This window comes from Biomphalaria glabrata, chromosome 5, assembly GCF_947242115.1.
Source record: "Biomphalaria glabrata chromosome 5, xgBioGlab47.1, whole genome shotgun sequence".
Classification (NCBI taxonomy): Eukaryota; Metazoa; Mollusca; class Gastropoda; family Planorbidae; genus Biomphalaria; species Biomphalaria glabrata.
The window spans coordinates 14702383-14726917 of NC_074715.1; the positions used below are offsets into that span (position 1 = coordinate 14702383).

The 24535-nt window shown below is 33.8% G+C and overlaps 1 protein-coding gene and 1 long non-coding RNA gene across 2 annotated transcripts in view; both read left to right on the forward strand.

Moving 5' to 3' along the window:
• Positions 1–24535, forward strand: part of LOC106067512 (uncharacterized) — a 71187-nt gene that overhangs the window by 8828 nt on the left and 37824 nt on the right. Inside the window, exons 2-11 of the mRNA XM_056028687.1 lie at positions 518–592; positions 3061–3221; positions 17253–17495; positions 18196–18348; positions 19002–19200; positions 20018–20175; positions 21109–21206; positions 22261–22426; positions 23086–23259; positions 24300–24449. Of these exons, the coding sequence (XP_055884662.1) occupies positions 518–592; positions 3061–3221; positions 17253–17495; positions 18196–18348; positions 19002–19200; positions 20018–20175; positions 21109–21206; positions 22261–22426; positions 23086–23259; positions 24300–24449 (1577 nt within the window). The remainder of the gene's footprint in view (positions 1–517; positions 593–3060; positions 3222–17252; positions 17496–18195; positions 18349–19001; positions 19201–20017; positions 20176–21108; positions 21207–22260; positions 22427–23085; positions 23260–24299; positions 24450–24535) is intronic.
• Positions 3228–12453, forward strand: LOC129926210 (uncharacterized). Its single transcript, XR_008777853.1, has 2 exons — positions 3228–6598; positions 11960–12453. It is a non-coding gene; the product is annotated as an uncharacterized LOC129926210 (long non-coding RNA).

The following is a 24535-nucleotide window of genomic DNA, read 5'->3' on the forward strand; positions in this document are numbered from 1 at the left end:
GACTTAAGACACTCGGGGTCTAGTGGCGAGACGAGCTCTCCTCAGTTTCCTTTTCTATACCTCTTCCGGAAGGTGAGTTGATTGTGTCGGGCGGTTGAAGCTCTCTTCTATCCAGTGCAATAAACTCTGCTCCTTTTGGTACTCCTACGGAGACTCTATTTTGCTTCCCAGTCGTCCCCTCTAACGAATTTTTTCCATCCGGTTATCACGTAGAGGCTGATATGCGTTATTCGGGCGAGCTGCTCTAGAAGACAGCATTGAAATTTCCCCCATACTGGTATCTACCCTTTCCCTTCACCTATGCATAATGAATGTTCAAGACAGCAAGGAGATATGTGCAATGCGAATTATACTCCTCAGTTGTTTAAAAAATATATGTATGGAAATCTTTTTGAACACAAACTATTTCAAAGGTAGCTAAATTTAACATACTCAAGTATAATTAATGGATGGTTATCGCATGTTATCATTATTAAAAGATATTGACATCTAAAGCCTGCCACTCTCTTTATTGCAGGTCCAATCTGGCTGGAAGAAGACTTACAGAATGACCCCATTATATCCAGTTATGATTGCTCCGCGAGCTGTACAGGTGAGACTCTGGGAATTCTGGGTAACTTTCACATTGACACAGAGATGTGACTAGCCAGTGAGCGATGTGACCCAAATATAAAGCTAACAATAATTTCATTTTTTACAAAGCTTATGTTAACTCTGTCTAGTAAAAAATTTGTGAATTTTATTTCTCCAAAAATATTAACTATTGGTAATTAATTGTTTTGTTTGGTGTCTCCAACAAGGTAAATATATTTTGACAGATAAGGTGGTAAAGTTAAACAAAAACTATTGGTAAAAATTTCTATTCGCAGATTTATTATTGTTAGTCTAGAACTCTAGATCTATGACAACTTTAATTACATGACTAATCCAAACTAATTGATACAACTACAATTAATGTAAGCTTGATTAGTCACACCCCGTCTGAAGACGAGACCAAAAACCAGTGACTCTTCTCTCTTCTAGGCGCATTCATTGCCTTTCGAGACAGAAAGAGCCATACTTTTTAAAAATATTTTTTTTTATATTTTGCTTGTTTTTTGTTTTGTTTTGATTGATCAAGCTTTATTTATGGTGCTAATAGTAATTGTTGACATAGTCCTACTTATAAGTCCAGATGACATATTTTGATGTTTGGTCCATTTTGGATACTGATTCAATTTAACTTTTTTTTTTAAATCTCCAATATAGTATAACAAATACTTAGCTGCAAATGTTTGTAGACCTTGCTCGTTCAGATTTAAGAAAGTTCATTGTAAATGTTTACAAACCTCGCATGTTCAGATTTCAAATCTTTTGATTATCATTGAAATTCACTTTATGATTTCCTTCGATCAAAGCTAAATAAATTCCCCAACTATAGAATGACGATTTAGGACAGATTTCACTTTTAATAGGAGCCACAGCCTAAATTAGATCCAACATTTCGAATAGGGTCATACAATTTTTTCTAAATGTCTTCAAAATAAGGTAAATAAGGTAAATTAAAAAGGTAGCACTTTATTATGCTGCGTTCATTTTTTTTTAATTTATTTTTTTTTAAATTAAGGAAAAAGTAAATAGCCCGGGAGATAAAAGTCGAAACGACTTATTGCATAATGAAACAATAAAAACCGACAATGGTCACTGACCTATTGCAATATATAACAACCAGAACGTGGAAATAAAGTGACAATGAATTCAGAAAACGATTAGTGAAAGGAAAAAAACTTAAATTATTAGAGCTATCGAAATAAGAACCTTAACCAGTGGGCAAATAAATTGATTATACATAATTAGTGATTTAATATTTTTAAACATCCATATTTTTAATATTCTAACGTAGGCTACATTAGAATTTGAATAATTCTCATCAAAGGTTACATGAAAAACTTTCGAAAATATCTCATAAGTTTTAATCCTCATAATTGTGTTTCATAATAACTAGGTTAATAGTAGTCGTGCGAACATTGACTGCTGGACAATGGTTAGTAGGCTAAGAATCTCACCAATGCTGACCTACAATACGGCCTATTAAGTAGCCACTCAGAGATCCTGGCACTATGAAGATCTTGCTGCCGAAACATTGAGGAAACACACACTTGACATGTGTGGCATCGTGTGTTACTTTGGATGTGTGTACGTTTTACACAAAGACTAAAGCACACATTTAACATTTTGATGCACATGACATACTTTGAAGTCTTCAGAAATATCGCATGCACTGACTATGCTGTTTTCAGAGCTATTGATTTTACGGCAATAAAACAGATTAACTACGGCTACTACTACTAGCAATAACTGTGAAACATTCAGAAGTCAAACACAATAAATAAGACATTGTTTTAAAGTCCAAAGTCAAGGAAAGGGTGCAGGCATTCCCGAGACTAAACAGATCTCCATATTATGTCTCATCTAACGCAGACAAAGCCGACTTTTATTGAATTTCTTTTCGCTTTCGGCGCCTGTCTTCGGCGGTAGATTTTCTTAAGTTTCAAATGTGTCTCAACGCATTGACAAGAGTTCTATGGCTGTTCATTTCAAAAGCCATTTGCAGCCAACTGCTTTTTACAAAGCTTATATCATTATGCCAAGTAGGGCAAACTGACTCTTAGTTCGGTGTTCAAATTATTTGTTTGGGGGGGGGGGGCACCTCTATTAGGCTACGTAGTCCTCATTTAGGCTCGCCAATAAAATTCTTTTCTAAATCGGTCAAATATAAATTAAACAATAATCATACATGACTCCTTTTCAAAATTATTTTATTCTGCCCGCTGTCACCTCAAACATTCCTGCAGGTTGGATAGGGTCGAGACTTGATAAATCTTCATTTCTGTTGAACGTCTTAATTGCACAAGTGATTCATGCAAGTTTGATACAACCACACGAATGCCGCATGTGTGTAGTTGTAACCAATGTTTGCATAACGGCCGAATAACACATGGACAAACTCAATTTCGCAAATATAAATTCATCTCATATATGTTTTTTTATGAGTAATTCATCCTTTTCTTTCCTTTCTAGGTTCTAACAAATTCAATTATGAAGTGGGTAAAACATACATTTATGACTACGAGGTTGCTACGGCAACGAATATGCAAGGCGCCAGTGAATCTGTGGCCAAGTTGGATGTGAAAGCCAAAGTAACAATTCAAGTGTTGTCGAAATGTGAAATGGTCCTATCGGTAAGAGCTAGTGTGCACCTTTTCTTGTCCATAAGAAAAATGAGATTTATGAAATATGAATTTTTGGTCTTGTGAAATCCAACCCCTTTCCCGCATTTCAAGCAACTTAGATAAAACCGTTTCCATTGCGCCAACGTATACAAATAATAGCCTATACTCAGAAATCGTGTATTGCTTTGAAATTTATCCCAAATGTCAAGCTTGATAGTGTATCTTCAATTGTTATGAGAGATTTTGGCGGATCCTTTGTTCTGCCATTAGCCCCATAAACACCAGAAGTCCCAGAATGCAAGAGAGCATTGTACAAATCCAAGAAAAGAAATTCCGAATACTTTAAGTAATAAATCCAACAAGAATAATCTGATAAAATCACAACATTGAAAACAAGTAAAATAGATGCCTGGTCTTGTGGTATGTGCTCTGGACTGTCGTCTCAATGATCCCGGGTTCGATCCCTGCCCGATGTCATCTCGTACTTCGGGACGTTTCGGCTTCATTTCTGAAACAGTACCCCAAACTTCTTCTTGGTTCTCATTTTACATGTAAGAGGGTTCAGATCAGTAATCCTATATAAGAGATGAGCCGCGCAGTGGTGTCCAGATCAGGCAGTTCTCCGTATAGTTTTTTTTTATCCCAAACAATATAGAACATATAAACTAAATAAGTCAACTGAAGCTGTGAAATAATGAACCTATAAAAGCTAATAAAATCTACCATAACAACTGAAGATAGGCCTACACTCAATCAAGACAACTCGTTAACAAGACTCAATTTTTAATGGCTTGTGATAATGTCTCTACACTTTTACTTTTGTTTGTCATAGTCTCATTAAAACAAAAAATCAAGCAAAGTCTGAAATAGATTTATATGAACTTAACAAAAGTAGAGATCCACAAAAAGCACACACAAAAAAAAAGGGTTGCGCCAGGAGGACAATTTTTTTTAATGATGATGCCGCCAAGTCTGCCGTCAGGAGAGGCCAACAAGGACTCTAGTCCGCTTTTTTTTTTTTTATGAATCTTGTGTATGTATTTGAAGTTTTTTGGGCCTTTTTTTTTTTATGGGGGTGGGGGGTGCACATATTCCCAGCTGTCTGATGCCCAAATAAGTCTGGTGGCGGGTCAGATGTGTTAGACACCTTATTTATATAGGTTAGTTATTTTAGTTATTTAGCGACGCACCATAGTAGACGCATATTGAACGGGACTAGTGACGTTTGGGATATGTTGGGTTAGAGACCGGAAAATCAGTTAGCGATAGAACATTCCAGGGTAACGACGTGTTTAGTGACAGAGACTTCTACTGTGGCCCTTTTATCATAATAAATACATGTTGAATAGTTCATCAGAGTCGACTACATCTCTTCACTAGTTAAAATAGATGTGCCAGTTCTTGTTTGTGTTGTAGTTCAACTGCACGTAATACACCCGGACAATTACACCCAAACGATTGCAGAGTAATTGGTTGACTTCAAGACAGCCTGAACTAGCAACATCACAGTGGCGACCCCGAACCTCGAAGCCGGACCCCTGTTGAAGCCGAACATCGAACCGAACCTCGAAGCCGGACCCCTGATGAAGCTGAACATCGAACCGGACTTCGAAGCAGAACGTTTACTCAGGTGAGGGTCGTGCACTCGAAGATATAAGATTTCATCGGAGTACGGCTGAACACAGCAGTATCGCAGAGTGACTTTGTTCTAGATCTACATACAGTCATCGCCTGTTTGATCGCACGTTCAACGAGCCGTTAACTCAGGGTGACCTTCGTCAGGACCGTAATCATCGCAACGCCTGATCTTCATATGCTGAATCGACCTACAGCCAGAGAAACCGTTCATTCATAACGGGTGAGAGATCGTTAGTGAACCTGTTGGACATATTTTTTCTTCGTCATAGGAGCCACATTGAGTATCAAGTTTTACCTCGTCAGTTTCGAGAAGGACAGTTTACCCGCTGTCAGAAGTATTGTGAGTACTACAAGTTTGGTAGCTAACTAAATCGAAATCGCTCTGTCGTCTTACCCTTGGAGAGATTCTTGTGGAGCAGTTTGCTCATTGAACCGGTTGCTTGCCACGTTTATAACGGTCACTGTGTTTAACCTTTGGAAGGTTAGTGAAGTAATCTTTATCAGTACTGAACATTGATATATCTAGTATTCGTCGGTCTAGACCATATCTAGACTTGTTGATATTGCAGTTGTGGAAACAGCTACATCCACTTAATTTCGTTGAAAACCGTTAATCGTCTAACGGAACGTCGTCGGAGGTGACCTTGGTCTCACCTAGTCTACATTGGACAGTTTGGTCTATTGAAGCAGAGTATAACAGCAAACTTCGTCGTACTACCAGAGTAGCAGCAGAAGCAGTGAACTATTTTAGAGAACCGTTATTCGTCAGCCCAGATCAAGTCATCGTCAAGAAAGCCGTTATTCGTCAGCCCAGATCAAGTCATCGTCAAGAAATTCGTTATTCGTCAGTCGTCCAGATCAAGTTGTCGTCAAGAGACTGTTATTTGTCAGTAGTCGTCTACACAAGTCAAGTCATCGCCAGAAGAACCGTTAACCTATTCGTCAGTAACTGTGTACACAAGGTCGTCGGAACTACACATACGGTCATCAACAGTCGTCGAAGAAACTGGAACATTTTGCTGTGGCATATCAGGACATCTGTGGCATTACGTGGGATACTGGTAGCACCGGAGAACAGAGTCAGAACTGGAAGAGAGGCAGTGGAATTTGTTGTGATCTAACATATTCGGGAGTCCGAACAAAGGGATCTTTCTTATCAAAAGCTAAGTGCCATTTTTCTTATTAGTATATGTTTAGATTGCCCTTAGAAATAGATTTTGTCTAAATTTGGTACGTTAGCCTGAGTAAAATCAGGTGGTGCGCCTTAAAACCCGTCGGGGTAGAAGACGTAATTTAGATGAAAAGCTATATTATACGTTTAGGGTTGTAATTTGTTTTGTTTGTGCAAACGTCATATCCGTTGTTGCCTGGTTACTTCGTGACGTTATCATTGTGTGCCATATTGTCACATCCCAACCCATAGTGATAGTCTCATTTAATTATTTCATTTGTTTATATTATTTTAAATTATTTATTTTTATTAATTTAATTAGATCTGTATTTTTTTTTCACTTAATGATAGAAAGTGCGGGTAGGATTCTTTTACTGTGAATCAGACTAAAATAATTTTAGTTTGAGCGGTTAAAATCAAATATGATTTTGCCATGAGAATAATGCCGAAACTGGCTATGTAGTCAAACACTGTCGTCTGGCTAAATTTAGATCTGCAAATTGTTGTACATCTCTTTGGTACAATTTAATTATCTAGACTCTACTTTGAAATATTATTAAGTTGAAGATGAATGAAGGTAGTACATTCTAGATATATATATCTTGTTGAAGATATATTTGACACTGTATACACATATTTGTTTCGTATGGTTAAATAGAACCATAATCTACTCTAGATCTAGACTCTAGACAGTCCTTGAATTTACTCTAAACACTTCACTGTGACTTCAGTCATACCAGATTTTAAAATTGATCATAGTTATTCATACTAGATCTAAAAGTCATAGTGCTCTTGATAACTATAGATCTAAATGGTACTATTATATATACTATAATATACTAGATTTAAATTTGTGTGATACTAGACCTAATATACAGATTTGAATATAACCATAATAACTCAGACTAGATTTACTCATTTACTAAACCTATAGATAGAGACATAACACTTAAACTGGTATAAAAGTGTGTAAAAACCTAAATATAAAATAAATTTAAAGTATAGCCATAACCAATATAGGCTAAGTAAAAATATATATAAAATATAAAACACAATGGCTACATCATCATATGTGGACCTTAAGGAGGTTAAGGAAACAGCTATGCAGGATGGAAAGGCCATGGAGTTAAAAGGAAAGGACTTAGCAGCTTATGTACAGCAAGTTGTGAGGGAAGAAATGGAACGGCAAGATAAAATAAGAAGGGAAAAAGAAGAGATGGAAAGACAAGAAGAACGTCAAAGACAAGAGATAGAGAGGCAAGAAAGGATCAGAAAGGAAGAATATGAGAAGCAAAAAGAGGACCAAAATAGGCAAGACAAAGAGAGAGAAAAAACTAGAGAGCATGAAGCTAAAATGGAGAAGATGAGACTGGATGCAGCACAAGCCAGAGCTCAAACTGAACAAGGAAATAACACAAATAACTCAAATAATTATACCACTCAAAGAGACAACCCTAATTCGCAGACATGGCTAAAGAGAAAGATACAAAGTTTTGATGAACAGAAGGATGACATTGGTGATTTTCTGAAAAGATATGAGGCAAAAATGTCTACATTTAATATGCCTGAAGAAGAATGGTCTGAAATACTGATAGACTTTGTTCATGGTCAAGCTCTAACAATATGTCAAAATCATGACCATCATATTGATGATAGCTATCAGGTTTTAAAAAGAGAATTATTGAATGCATATGGTCATAATGCTACAACTTTTAGAAAAAAATATTTTGACAATATACCATCATTAGAAATAGAACCCCAAACTACCATTAATATGGAAAAGGATTTCTTCAATAAGTGGGTAAAATTAGAAAAAGTGAATAACTCTTATGAGGGATTAAAAAATTTTATTCTAGTGGACAACTTTGTAAATAAATGTGATCCTCAGTTACAATCTTTTATTAAAGAAAGAAACCCAAAAACTATAGATGAAATAACAGAAATAATGAGAGTATACAAAAATGCCTATCCAAATAAACCATTTTCTGATAGGGATAAGAGCAAAGTAGATTTAATAGGATACACCAAAGAAAATGTTGATAGAAGTAGAAATAGAAACAGATCAAATAGTGGAAATAGAAAATATAGTGAAATAACTTGTTTTAAATGTCAAGGAAAAGGTCATATAGCAGCTAACTGTAGAAGAGGGAATAGTAGGTCTGGAAGTAGAAATAGACACAATGAACAAAATAACAGTAGATATAGGAGTAGAGATAGGAATGACAGGGGAAATTATAGAAATAGAAGTTACAGTAGGGAATACAAAAACAAAGGTACAGATAGGATATATTTCATGGAAGGAAATAGGAACAATTTTGCAGTGTACCCAGGGTTTGTAGATAGAATTCCGGTGGAATTAATCAGGGATTCAGGTTGTAACACTTTGGCAGTAAAAACTAAATTTGTCAAACCTCATTGGTATAAAGGGTTTACTAGGAAAGTAGAATTAGCAGATGGCACCGTAAGGGAATTTAAAGCTATAAGGGTATACATTGAAACCCCATTTTTCACTGGTTATTGTGATGGCATTGCAATACCAGAAATGAGATATGATATGTTAGTAGGAAACATAAAAGGAGTTAAAGAATGTTCAAGAAAAGAATTAGAAGACTGGCAAAACAAATACAAAAACATAAGACAAAATCATGAAAACATAGAAACACAAAATATAACAAGTATGATAATAACAAGATCAATGGATAAAAAAGATGAGAAACAGGAAAATACAATAAATGTAATTAGTAATGATAAAGAAAAACAAACCAGTAATGTAATACAAATAGAAAATACAGATGTTAAGGAAAAAGAGATAGAAAATGAAACACAAAATAGTCTTGAAACACAAATATCTCAAAGTGAAAAAGAAACAACACCCACATTTGCATTAGAACAAATGAATGACAATATTATTGGGAAAATTTATTCAAGAATATCAGATAAAAACAATAATAATCCAATGGAGAAATTTTGTATAGAGAATAAAATATTGTTTAGACAAACAAGTAATGATAACAAGAAAATAAAACAACTTGTCTTACCACAGAAATATTGGAAAGATGTTTTAATCATGACACATGATAATAATTTAGCAGCACATAGGGGAGTAAAGAAATGTTATAGGAATTTGTCAAAACAAGTATTTTGGCCCAAAATGAAAGCAACAATCAACAAATACATAAACTCATGTGACATATGTCAAAAGAGATCTAACAAAAGTCTAGTGAATAAAGCACCTATTCAAGAAATGGATGAACCTACAGCACCATTTCAGAAAGTATCTATTGATTTAATAGGTCCTTTAATTCAAACTGAAAATAATAACAAATACATTCTAACAGTAATAGACATGTTTAGTAGATACCCAGAGGCAATCCCATTATCAAATACAAGTGCAGAGAATATCATTAATGCCATAACTCAAAAAGTAATTACAAGACATGGTATACCTAAAATTATATTGAGTGATCAGGGATCTCAGTTTAAGTCAGAACAATTTAAGAAATGGACTAAACAATACAATATACAACACATATACTCTTCGGTTTACCACCCGGAGAGTAACGGTTTATGTGAACGATATGGTGGATCATTAAAAAGATCACTAACAAAGATAATTCAGAATAATCAGAACAAGTGGGATCATTACATTAACTATGTACTATTTGCTCATAGAAACAACATCCATGAAGCAACACAATTTTCACCATATGAAATAATACATGGAAGAAAACCCAGAGATGAATTAGATGTTTTTAAAGAAAATCTAATAAGCAATGAGAATAAATTAAATAATGACAGTGAAACAACAATCACAACAGAATTGAAAGAAATATGGACTCAAGCATATAACAACAATAAGAAGTACAAACAAAGTGCTCATGAGAATCTAAATAAGAAAAGACAATTGAAAACACTAGAAGTAGGAAACAATGTATTAATATTGATAAATGACCTGAAAAATAAAATTGGTAAACAATGGAAAGGTCCATTTAAGGTGATAAAGCAAATTAGTGATGTGAATTATCAAATTGAAATAAATGGGAAAGTTAAAACATATCACATAAATAATTTGAAACTGTATCATGATAGAGAAGATGAGTTGATACAAAACATTCAGGAGGAAATAGAAAATACATTTTCAGAAAGAGAAGAATGTTTGATGATAATAACAAATGAAAATCACAATGAAAATGATATTAAGGAAATACCTGTAATAGAAACAAAAGAGAATCAAACTTGGCAAAAGATTAATCTTAATAATTTAACTAAGGAAAAGTCAAAAGATATAACTAAAATAATACATGAATACAAAGAAATTTTTTCCAGCATACCAGGAAAAACTAATATTATTAAACATGACATTAAAGTAACAGACTCAAAACCTATCAAGCTTAAGCCATATAGAATACCGCTACATTTACAAGACAAAGTAAAGAAAGAAATAGACAATTTACTAGAATCAGGTATAATTGAGCCATCAACATCTCCTTATGCTTCACCAATTGTGATAGCCAAAAAGAAGAATGGAGATATAAGGTTATGTATTGATTATAGGAAACTTAACAACATCACAGAATTTGACCCATATCCAATGCCAAATATAGAGGATATTTTACATAAATTAAATGGAGCAAAATTTTTTACTAAATTAGATTTAACTAAAGGTTATTGGCAAATACCTTTAACAGAAAATGCTAAACCTTACACAGCATTTGTGACACCATATGGTATTTTTCAATGGAATTATATGAGTTTTGGATTAGTAAATGCACCTGCCACATTTAATAGAATGATGAACATGATAATTGGAAACAAAGAAAATGTTATTTGCTATTTGGATGACATATGTATTTTTAATAATAGTTGGGAGGAACATTTGGTAGATGTAAAAGAAGTATTCAAAATAATAAAAGAAAGTGGACTTACAATTCAAGCAGAAAAAGTAGAAATAGGATTGGAGGAAATAATTTTCTTAGGACATAAAGTAAATAACAACATGATTAGCCCTATTGAAGATAACATAAAGAAAGTACTTAATATTGAAATACCTACAACAAAAAGACAAATTAAAAGCATATTGGGAATAGTAAATTATTACAGAAAGTTTATAAAGAACTTAGCAGAAATAGTGAATCCATTAAATGACTTACTTAAAAAAGGAAAACCTCAAAAAGTAGTCTGTAATGAGGAATGTGTGAAAGCTATTGACAGAATTAAAGATGTTTTTAGTCATGAACTAATATTAAGACTACCTGATAAAGACAAAATATTTTATGTCACAACTGATGCATCTGGTAATGCTATTGGTGGTTGTTTAATGCAGAACTATGATAACTTACATCCTATATTATATGTAAGTAGAAAATTGTCAGAGGCAGAGAAAAAATATAGTGTCATTGAAAGAGAAGCCTTAGCTGTAATATGGGTAATTACTAAGCTAGAGAGCTATTTAATAGGAAGGAAATTCATATTATTAACTGATCATAAACCTATTCAGTATATACAACAAAAGAGCATGAAAAACAGTCGTGTTTATAGATGGTTCTTAGCACTACAGGAGTATAAATTTGAAGTGAAAGCTATTAGTGGAGCTGTGAATATTGTAGCTGATTTATTGTCTAGAATGACATTGAAGTGAAACAGTTTTGTAAATAAACTATGATTATATTGATTATGTAATATATATTAATATATTGACACCATTTATATGTTATGAAAAGGGAGATAAGTAAAGTTGATGTTAAGCATTTAAAAGTAAGTATGGATATTTTTTTTTGTGTGAATCATTTCATATATCATTGACGAAAGTTAGTTCTATGGAAAAGGGTGAGTATAAAAGAAAAATGGACAAAAGCGTATAAAAGGGTGGTAAGAAAAAATTTATTGAATGTGTAAATAAAGTTTATAATTGTTTTTTTGAAATATTGTATTTTATCAGATTACTGCCAGTGAAGAACATTTGAGATGTATAGGACGTGCCCATAAGATGCCACATTTTCCTCCATGATGAACTATGTACCAATGAAGATGATTCTGGAATGTTATGAACTGTTATGAACATTGACATGAATATGAGGAACTGTCAAGATGAAGATGTCAAGATGAAGAGATCAAGATTTTATGTTTGTGGTCTTCCCCTTAAATTGAAAATGCCCTTGTAAGACTTGACAGTAGTGGAAAAATATTGACATATTTTTTTTTCAAGGGGGGGAGGAATCTGTTAGACACCTTATTTATATAGGTTAGTTATTTTAGTTATTTAGCGACGCACCATAGTAGACGCATATTGAACGGGACTAGTGACGTTTGGGATATGTTGGGTTAGAGACCGGAAAATCAGTTAGCGATAGAACATTCCAGGGTAACGACGTGTTTAGTGACAGAGACTTCTACTGTGGCCCTTTTATCATAATAAATACATGTTGAATAGTTCATCAGAGTCGACTACATCTCTTCACTAGTTAAAATAGATGTGCCAGTTCTTGTTTGTGTTGTAGTTCAACTGCACGTAATACACCCGGACAATTACACCCAAACGATTGCAGAGTAATTGGTTGACTTCAAGACAGCCTGAACTAGCAACATCACAGATGCTATGACCTTTGTTAACACTATTTTCAAAATTAAAAATAATATATGCAACTTTTAGTTTAGGAAAGTCGCTGAACAGGCCACTATTTAGACCTGTTGAAGGGGTGGTTGGACAGAGGTGCGAGAATCCCTGGGAGAAATACATAGATCCAAATGGAGATTCTGTAGAGGAGTGAAGAAAAAACTAAACATTTTGTTGTTAGGTCGGAAACTTTCCTAGACATTTATGTCTAGTACAAACACTACATAACTGCTCTGAAATTACACCAAGAATTATACCTAGATCTAAACTAAAAGGGTGCAAAAGAAATTCACTATCAGAATGAATGTACACGGGTAGGTTCGACATTTCTATGTCTTGATGATGGTGTAACATCTAATGGCTACTTGTTGCCCTACCGTTGGACCTGTAGATAAATGTTGAGATAAATGAAGTGAGATAAATATAGTGAGATAAATGGACCAATGCTGGGCTTATCGTATTAAGAATTTCCATTAAGCACCAAGATCCACCCGAGTTGATACACACTACACGCGATATACACTTTAGATGGGATCAAGTTTAATTGAACATAAAAAAAATGACTTGTCGATCTAGCTGTGGTGGGTCCCTACTCGTGTGAAGCACTTTGGTACTGTACTTATCCTGTACTATTTATGTCAGCGCCACGGTGACTACTTGCACGCGGTGACTAAATGAAAAGGTCAAGTGTCATCTTAATATAAGAGTAAAAGTTAACTTTTCGGTTATCAACCTTGTTATCTCTGCGGTTGATATCTGACCTTGCTCGCGGGGCCCCTTTATCTGCTGTCATTATCATCGTGTAATTTTCACTTTCAATAACTGATTCAATAAACACTCCTCAACTGATTAAGCTCCAGTGTTGGAATGTTTGGAACAAAAAAAGAAAGAATCGGCCATCACAGTATGACTAAAGATTCCTAACCCACTTTTTCATTGTTAGTTATTTCTGTAGAAGCCACACGTGAAATGAAAATTTAAAAATAATAATAATATACTCGGAAATCAAGTTGTTTACAACTAGATATTATAAGTACTTTAAGTAGATTAAGATGAACTATGATGATTCTTCAAGCTTAGAAGTGTCGGCACGAGACCTACGCATGTCTAAAGTAGACTTTGAGAAACGTTGAAGCCATGTGCCAATTTCAAATGGAGGCCCCTTTATTGACTGTCTAGGATTATATTGTTTTATTATATGTCTTGGTGAAACAAATATATCGCAAGGCTTATTTCAGGCTGAAGGCCTTGTCCTGTTGCTCACTCGTGATCCGGGCCTGTGGGAAGGGTGATGTGTGGTCCCAAAGTAGTATAAAAGCCTACTGGGGAATGTAACAATAGGCCTACATTTTCAATTCTAAACAATGTCAAGGATGCTATAGTAAAAGATCACTGTTGCCAACTAAACAATGAAAATAATTTGTGCTATAAGCGAAAGAGCTTAGAAGTTTGATTTTACAGTGCTAAATAGTGCACATTATTTATTTTATACCTTCAAAATTGCATAGCTTATCAACACTTTCTATTTTCTGAACTCCGGATTCACCAAGTAGTTAGCTGTAGTTATCCTCCATGAATGAAAATCTCCAATTAGAACAGCAGTGAGAAAAATTAGTTAGAATATTTACATAAGAATAGGCACAACTATAAAGGGGACTACTTCAGCTTATACTACCACTTCAGTCAAGTACTATTAATTTCCCTTGTTTGAAACACCAAACAACGTAATTTATTAATTAACTAATTGGTTGAAAAAAAATATTGATTCTTGACGTGGAATCAACATGTTTAATTGTCAAGATGGCTGTTTGTTAGGTGTGGCAACCATAGAAACTGTTCGTATTAGTGTATCAAGAGACTGGCAACTCCTTTCCTTCATGTTTTCAAATCAGATTTTCTTCTAGGACAACTTCCCCTGGACTTTAATTGAAAGAATAATCTTACCTAGTCCATCGCCAAACTGCGTGTCAGAACCGCTCCAGCTCTCTTGTGTCACCTTGTTGTCAGCTCGTTTAAACTACGCATTTGCATCGCACCATTTAGCTATGATAATTGATTTGATCTTTGGTTATTCTATCTATCTATCTATCTATCTATCTATCTATCTATCTATCTATCTATCTATCTATCTATCTATCTATCTATCTATCTGTCTGTCTGTCTGTCTGTCTGTCTGTCTATCTTATATTCAGGTGTGTTCTAGAGTTCTAGATTTAACGGCTAGTATAATTCTTCTGGAAGAGAACTCCTGATTGGAAAAAAAAAATCAATGGCAAAAATTTACTGACATCATCCACATCAGCAAAAAAAAAATCTGGCTACTGAGATTATAGTTTAAAGTTTAGTCCTATTTATGGTACAATGTCACAATGGATTGAACTGAAAACGAAGATAAACCAAGTCGGTGAAGTGGGTCGATCTAATAATGTCATTTAATTTGCTTCTCTGTGAACTTTGTCCACTGCATTAATAGAGTTGGCAAGTCTTTTAATACTTGAACTATCGAGCAAATGAAACCGAAGTTTATTTGGTTCATGGCAATGACGTAGTTAGGGTGGGGGAAGGATGGGGGAGAATTTGAAAATCCCCCCGAATGAGTGTTATTTACATTGAAAATTAAATATTACGCACAATGCGGTCAAAGAGGTCAAGCCACCCCCCTCCCGGGCCCACAACGATGAAAAATTCCTAGCTACGCCCCTGGTTCATGGGTATGATATTCGATTAAGTATGACTGCAAACTACAAAGAGGAAAGTCCTCACCGACTAAAGGGTCCCAACTAGCGTACGTAGCACTGGTGAACAGAATACACGAATCTCCGGATTCGCAAGAAAGTATTTTTCTGGTTTCTCCAATCATATTACATAACCCTAACTAGAGAAAGAAAGAAAGCAAGAGAGAGAGGGTCAGAGAAAAGATAGCCGGTTAAAATGGACAGGCTGGAAAACAGAAGTGGCTGAATTGTGGAAAAAAAAAGTGTAGGCCTACGCTATAACGTATATGAGCATGCGCAAAACGCACTTTAACATCTTGATTTTTATAAGATAAGAATAAAATACTATTTCTAGAATCAAAAAGGCGAACTATAAAATATCTTGTAGATCTTTTGATTTTTACAAACAAAAGAGCGTATAATATCCAGAACTATGGTTTAAAGATAAACTACTGATTAGACTATTTACTCGTAGCCTTTACTAGATCTAGATCTATGTATAGATCAAATCTCTATTAGATCTAGACAGATCTATCTAGTCTCTACTCTAGAATTAGATCGATATGAATTTTAAAATCTTGGAAGTGGATTAGTTATAGAGTCTAATCTTGATTTTTATGAACTGATAGACTCGTCACATTGAAATTTGAAATATCATTGACATTATGATTATCATTATTATTATTTTTATTTATTATGATTATATTTTAAATTATAAAATATGAAATTGATTGAATGGTTCAAAAAATTCAACACATGATTATAATTATGATGATGATATTCATATTGACAGTTGACACATCACAATCAGTTCAATCACACATTCTACTGCGTTAGTGTTATCACATAAAAAATGTGAAAAGAAATGAGACCATACTTAATAGACAATTTTGACTGAGTGAATGTCAAAAATCTATATCTTGTAGTACTAGTAGTAGTACTAGACTTAATTTTATTATACACTGACTACAGTATACTACTATTAACCTATGCGGCCTATGGCGGGCACTACTTACTAGTACTTAGTACTAGATCTGATGGCAGCTGGAAGCCTTGGTTGTTTTTGTCTCAGTCTTTTTTTTTTTACCTAAATCAGCAATTCGGTGAATGAGTCAAAGTTTGGCTCAAATCCGTGTGAAAATGAAGCAGTGGGTCAGTGGCCCATCCCGCACAGTCAGTGACAGTGCTATAATTATAATAGCTTGTTCATGTCTAGGCAGCTTCCACCATGGGGAGGCACAGTCAGAACATCTCATTTGCTCCCAGACTCCACAAGCTTTTTGGGACTGTTCCAGCACTAAAATCATGATGGAAACTTACAGGCTGCTCAGTAGGTGGGGCCATTTTGAGCTAGAAGTGTACATACATGTTATAAAAAAAACAGTATCGGATACTCCACCTTCAAGTCTTGACTTCATTTGTGTTGGATTAAAGAAAAAAAAACATTATAGATTATTCTCCTGCAGACCATGATACACATTGTTTCCAATAGGCAACTTTATCATTGTTTATAACAGACTGATTTTGAACCAATTAAAATATAGATCTAGAGGTCTAAACTTATGTTTATAATGTAAGTTATGGAATTAAAATGCTACAAATACAACTATTATTAAGTAGATCTGGTGATTTATCAAACGAGCCATGATTGAGAGATCAAATTTAAAAAAAAATGTAAGCATAGGTTAGTTAAATGTTCAAATTTATTTTATCTTTTTTTTAAAATTTAAAGCAAAATATTAATTGCTTGTTATTGCCTTCATCAGTGATAGTGTTATTATCTGTTTATGCTAGCATTCATATTTTTAAACTCAGATCTCTGGGTGTTTGTTTTTATTGTTAATTTATGACTAATAAAAAGTTGTTTGAAACTTTTTATGCCAATTCATTTTCTTTTTCTTCAGTTGTCTGAAGTGGCTGTGCAAAGATCTGATCCTGACAGCACAACAATGGTTCTGGCCGAAGATCAAACCTTCAAACTGGCCCTGGAGCGCAACAGTTTGAGATTTGCATTTCAGGATGGGAGAATCGACACCCTGTGCCCATCAGTTGGTGATGAAGTTATGTCTCTAAATTTTAAGCGAGGTGTTCTATCAGTGTTTCAGAATAGCATGAATCAACTTCAAAATGGAGAAAACTTACAGGAGGTAAACTAGTGCCCTTTTTTTTTAACCCTTAAGACACATATGGTAGTTTAGCCTCTAAACATCTGAAATGTATATATATTTTGTATGCACTCATTGTAAAATAGATCAGCACTTTAAGAGTTAAAAGAAAACTCAAATTATCACTACTGAACTAATTGACTACTTGATTGCGTGTTATGTCCTCTGGACTGTTGTTTTGATGGTCCAAAACCCTGCCTATTGCCATCCCCTGTCATCATTTGGGCTATGGTGTAATTATCTTCAATTCTGAAAGAACATCTCAAACATGTAAAACAAACAAAACAATTCCTGTTCTGAACTACTTAAGATTACATTATATTTTACACTTGTTAGTAAAAATCACTTTTATTTTTACCACTGTAATGAAAGCATGGATTATGATGACTGTCAGGCCAAGGGCTTTACTGCTTAATCAAGGGTCCATAGTTTAATGCTTTTGGGATTTTCAAATCCATAATTACTTTTTTAATTAACTCATCTCAAAAGAGTACTTGACATTTGTTTTGACAAAAACAAAGAAGTTGGTTTTTATGCTTTTATTTGGAAATTTGTGTTATGAAAGGAAACTTTTTTTTTTTTTTTTTGTATAGAACAAACTAAAAGTAAATCCGTATGTATTTAAGTAAAGTAAAAAAAAAAACAGCATTTTAAAGATGTCGTGTTTTTTTTATTTTGTTAGATTGACATTACTGGCACCTGCCCTACTGCTTACACCATTACCCAGAAAGGTTGGAAATCAACAGAGGTAACCAGAACCAAAGACCTTCTGGGGTGTTCAGATAGGCACAATTACCGAAGTGCGTTGAAGTCAACACCTATTCATGTTCCTGATGTGAGTAACTTTATTTTTGCTTTTCACATGTTCTCAGAGACCTCTTTCTTTATGAGCGGATAAGCAATTTCTTATTTTGTTGCAAATTTTTAAAAAATAAATCATTACTCTTGAAGTAGCATTCTATTATTTTTTTTATAAGGATGAAAGAAAGTTATTAGCTAATTTGTTCTAATTCTAGTGTGTGGACAATCTCTGAAACAAAAGAAAGTGTCTATACTGAAAGAAAACTCTCATAAATTATTGACAGTCATTTGAGTTTCAAAAGAAACAATTAGAATATTAATTCATAGAAAAATCACTGGACTATAAAAATAATTATCTAAAAAGATAAATTTTGGTTGAAAAGCCAGCAATGATTAATTCTGGTGCAGTGGCGAATTTATGTGTAATACCGATGGGCATTAATTAAATTTGAAATTTTTCACAATTAATTAAAACAATGAGTTTTGCTAATCAAGTTTACTTTGAGAAACTGTACACCTTAATTAGTACTGGGTAGATAATAAACCCTAAACCAGTGTTAAAATGACAAAACATCATTTCATATCATTAACATTTTTTTTTAGAGTGACTAGTTCTCGATGAGGATTTTTCAATCTTTCTGTTAGTTATTTTGTTCTAATGATTGTAGTTGTTGCATTGGTCCACAGACAATCAAGTCATTGCCTTTGCTGAAAGGCAGCTATAAATGTAGCCAGATGATCAACAGTGAAGGACTTCTGTCAACAGCCATCTGCACAGAATCGCTGGTCTTTAGACCATTTTCTAAGAAGGAGTCTGGAGCCAGAACTGAAACTGTTCAAAAGCTAACCTTTGTTTCTAAGTTATCAAGTGTAAATACAAGGAAAGGTAGTGGATTCAAGATGTTTATTAGATGTATTAGGATGTTTAATGTAGTGGTGGTTGATTAAAGATGTTTATAGATGTAGTGGGATGTTTAAGCTAAAGGTGGGTAATTAAAGATGTGATACACTAGCTGAGTGGTAGTTTTATACAAAATCATGGCCATTACTTAGGATAGAGGACTGGATGATGCAAGTCCACACCATCTTTTATGAGAAGGATTTCATTGGGTTATCATTAGAGCTAAACAAATATCTTTATAATACAAAAGCTTGTGAACCTCTAAGAGCTAAGGTCTTGATATGCAGCATAGAATCTTTTTGTTCCTTTAAAAATTGTGTTTGCAGAGTTATCAATCCTGTGTTTATCCAAGGCCATTTGTTATAGAAGGCCTCAACACTAACCTCGCAACCTGTTAGCACTGCGGAGACCAATAGCTTGTTGCCACGTTATACAGACCTGTGACATGGCAATGTGCTATTGGTCTACACTGTCCACAGGTTGCAACCTTGCAGCTCAGTGTTCAGGTCTTCTAAGACGATTGGTCTCTGTTTATAGTCATTAAAAATGAAAAAGTACAAAATTATTTATTTATCTAAAAAACACATTTGATTTGCTGTCAATATGTCCCTTATATAAAAAGAAGGAACAGCATATTTCTCCTGTAAGTCAATGTTTATAAAGGAAATTGGGAAACATGTTTTCAAAGTGTGTAGTACTTTGTGAGTTCTTTTAAATTTTGCATGCTTCTTGATGATGTTGAATTGTTGTTTGTGTCTTTATCATTTTCTTTTAAAATATTCATGTGGAATGTTTGTTTCAGATCTCATTAGCAGCAAAACGGATTTATTATTTGTACATGAAGAAGCAGAGATCTCTTCAGAAAAAACACTTTGGTCAGCTAAAGATAAACTGACCCAGTTGTGCCGTATTACAGCTCAAGATTTACCAGTGGAAGTGCCAGACCTCTTCACAGATTTGGTAGGTTTTTGATATTTTTTTTTTTTTTCTTAATTATTTTATTTTGCTAATTATTAAATCTCATGCTCAGCTCTCTTGTTATTTTGAATCATCAAGCTAACCATTCATTAGAACATATTGTCTTGTGGTCTCTAAATACACAGATTGTGATCATAAGAAAAACAAATAGCATAGTTGTTCTGATTTATGTTCATCTAAGGAAGAGTATTTAAAATAGAACGAAACTTTAATTTGTTCTTTCACAGAATGTTTCTAATTTAGACAATACTTCTAGATAACAAAAGGATACACCCCAGTTTGTTAGCCATGTAAAATTCAGAATTATCCATAATCTTGACATATTTGTTATCCTGATGGTATACAACAGTGTTTCCCAAACTGTGTTCCATGAGGCCTGAATAGGTGTTCCATGAACTACTAGAATATTAACTAGTGGGCCAAAATGTGAATTAATCTCTCTAAAAAATAAGCAAAGTGTTTTGTTAAATACTCAGAATGTGTGAAGTGTTCTGTTATGGAAAAAGTTTGGGAAACACACTGGTATACAGTTTTGTCAATAAGGCCACTAATCATTTGAAATGTTTAATAATTATATCCTAATGGTGAAAATAGGTTTGATTTTTTGTAAAATTATTTTTATTTTTAAATAGTTATTGTATGGAATACAAAGGACGTGTTTTAGTTCTGTACCATTAAACCAATTTTTCTACTAATTACCCTTTGAATGAACCTTACAATTTTCCATTGACACCACCTCCTTGTCTTTAGCTCTCTGGTAAATCTGATTTTCCTTTTTCAATATCTTTGTCCACCATTACTACCATTTTGTCAGAAAAGCATCAATTGGTCAAACAAGATCCCCAGAGAGTATGCTTAAACTAGGTATAGAAACACTGGTTAAATCTAATCTTTCTATGTCTCTGACTTGACCAGGTTTATGCACTGAGAAGCCTGAAGAGTTCCTTGATGACTGACCTGTATGAACAGTTAAAAAGAGGAAGTATTTGCAGTGACAACAAGGAGAGAATCAAGTATGTCTTTTATATGTCTACAAAATGTACTATTTGTATTGCTTCTGAAATTATTGAAAACATAATGGTACCGATTGAGCGAGAAGGTTGAAGGTTATGTCAAATTTGTTCATAGCCAAAACTCATTCCTAACCAAGTGTTTCAGTTGTCACCTTAGCAACCAAAGCTGACTTCGCCTCGCCCCTAGTTAAGGAGAGGAGATAGAGTGTTTGATTAGTCACACTCAACTGAATAGTTTCAAAACCTTCTCTCTTGGAGTCTGCTAAGGAAATTTCTATAAATCAAATAAGAACATAAAACTAAAATGTTATTTACCATGGTTAGGCCAATAATAGAATATGCATCCTCCGTTTGGGACCCCTCAACTCAAGAAAACATTAAGAAACTGCAACAGACACAAAATAGAGCAGTGAGATTCATAACAAACGAATATTCACATTTGACTAGAGTAACACCTTTAGTAAAATCACTAAATTTAGAAAGCCTTCAGGACAGAAGACTCAAAAGTAAAGTAGCAATTATACATAAAACACTGAACCATAATCTTCAAATATAAAAACAAAATTTAATAAAATACTTTGAAAGACACAAAGATAAAGACACATTCCTCGTCCCATATGCTAGGAAAAATTTGTACAAATACTCCTTCTTCCCTAGTGCTATTAGCGCATGGAATGGGTTGCCTGATTAGCCAGGAAAACCAGTGACTTGGCAGAATTTAAGTCATTGGTTAATATGCATGACTAAATGCATGACATGTAGGACGTAATCATCTTCTTTTTTGAAGTAACGTCTGTATTATGTAAGATAAGATAATGATTTCAACAACAGATTCAAAATTCTCCATTAGAACTTTAGTGCACACATAAGCTTCTTAAGTCAATCTTTAGTGAAAACATTTTGTTGCCTCCTACAATGGCAGAAAGTAAGTCATACATGAAATAAGATTAACTTTTGAAATTATTTGTTGATTTTGAAATTCAAATGTTTACTTGTGAATATGATTTGTTCTTTATAAAGATTTTTAAAAATTGATTGAAAACTTGTCTTTCAGAAAATTCTTTTTGGATGCTTTACCAATGGTAGAAACCTCTGCATCCATTGAGGTCATGGGCCAGATGCTTGTCTCTGAAGATGTGTCGGGCAGCCAAGCTGACTATTGGTTGAACTCTCTTCACTTTGTTCGTAAACCAACCTCTGACATGATATCTCAACTTTTGGTGAGTCTAAATCAAAGATTCTTTTAGCAGTAGTAAAATGAAAAAATTGAAATAAGTTATTGAAAAGCTTGTATCTATATCTACCAGAATATTTCATTTTAGACTCAAGTTGTACTATACACAAGGGTAGTATACAATTCAAACATTGGTATCCAAAAGGCTGCAGAAACCATTTCTTGTGTGTTACAATCAACTTTTAGAAAATTACTTTTTAATTACTCTCATTCATACAGATAAGAAGAACATTATAAAGATCTACACAGAATCTACATTATACCAATTGAGTTTATGAAACACCAAGTTTATATTTGGTGTTTAGCCTGGATTAAGATTAACCCTAGGAACATCTAGTAGTGAACATAAAAAAATTTTTTTAGTGAACATAAAAAAAAGGATCAAGTACATCTAGCATGTAAAAACATTGCCCCACCCAATTCCTACAGGAAAACAGTTAAAAGTACATTAATTCATTAGATTGGTGCAACATGAATAGTACATTGAAAAGTGGTCTGGTTTTTAAGTACCATATAAAAATCTAACAGTAAATCAAGATAAATTTGACAAATGAAAGTGGATGACAATAATACAAACAACTTAAGACTGTATAAAATTACTAATTGTGTAACAATTGATGTACGATATGCATTTTGTTTGTTCAGACCATTGTGAAAACAGACAAACTTCAGCTGAAGTCTCTGCTACCTGTTTCTTCTATGATTAAAACTTTTTGCCAATCCAATGAGGACTGTGTATCCAACAGGGACATTGGGGACATACTGAATGTTTGGGAAAATATCTTGGATGATAAATGCCAGTCCACAGATGAGAAACTGGTTTGTAACATTGTTCTGGTTATTCTTTGCATTCTTATTTATAATTAAATGAAATATAGCTATTGTTTACGATGAAATGTAACTCATGATGTGAAAAGGTCAGGTTTTTAAAAAATATTTAAATATTTATTTTGGTTCCATTTGAACTTTTACCCTATAATCTGAGTTTCCTACAGTAACATTTATGTTGAAAGACTGGTTATGGACTACTGGTTTTAAGATAGGTTCTGATATATAAACATTTTTAGCATCTGGTATTGTGTGGCAATCACTATGACAACTTTCTTTCCAATTTCATGTTAGAAATTCAAAGATAACAGTTAAAAGTATTTTGAGTCCGCCCAACTCCCCTCTCCTTAAAAAAATCTATTTTTATTTCACCAGTTCCTTAGAGAGAGAGGCTGTTGGCTGGTTCTCCCTTTACTATCATTTTGCTATCTTAAGCATCTCTCTCAAACTGAGAACTATTTGTTGCTTAATATTGCCTTCCTATAAATTATTTCATCTGCCTGGTTCTATACCCATAGGAAAATCTTTTACAAGAACATGTAATCTATTCTTAAACAAGTTCTTAAAACTATAAAAACTTTGGATACATGGGTAATGCAGTAATCAATAGAGAGGTTATAAAGGTTTTGGCCTACTGTTGGCAAAACAAACACACTTTTATGGCATGACATAACCAAAACAGACAAAAACAGCTTGGCTATATTAAGGAACTTGAGTTTAAATTCTGACTCAAGCAGAGTTGTGTTTGCTAAGTTGAGTTGTGTTTGGTTGCAAAGAAACCTTCTCCCACTGCTCCAGAAAAGAGATTGGACCATAACACACACAGAGCATGCTATAAGCAGGAATGATGTGTTATATAAAAGCAATTTTATAATAATTTAAAAAATTATGCAGAAACCTTTAGAAAAATGTCTGAATCATTTGTGCTTGTTTCATTAATAGCATTTGAGAAGTTAAATGTTCGTTTGTAATATGAAACATAATTGTATGAGGTAACAAAAAAATGGTAATGTTTCATTCTTATTTCCCAGGTTCTAATGACTCTACGAGCAGCTGGAAACATGGGATACTCAGACAAACTGGCCAGGAAACTGAAAGAATGCATAACATCACAAGAAACAGCCATGAATGCCAGAGTTTTTGCTGCTCAAGCTTACACTGGCATCTCTTGCAGTGCTGATGTAAGATTTTCTGGATAGTTATTATTTTTTAGTTTCATTTCTCAATACTACTTATGACATTTAGTGTAGCATACAACTATTTGACA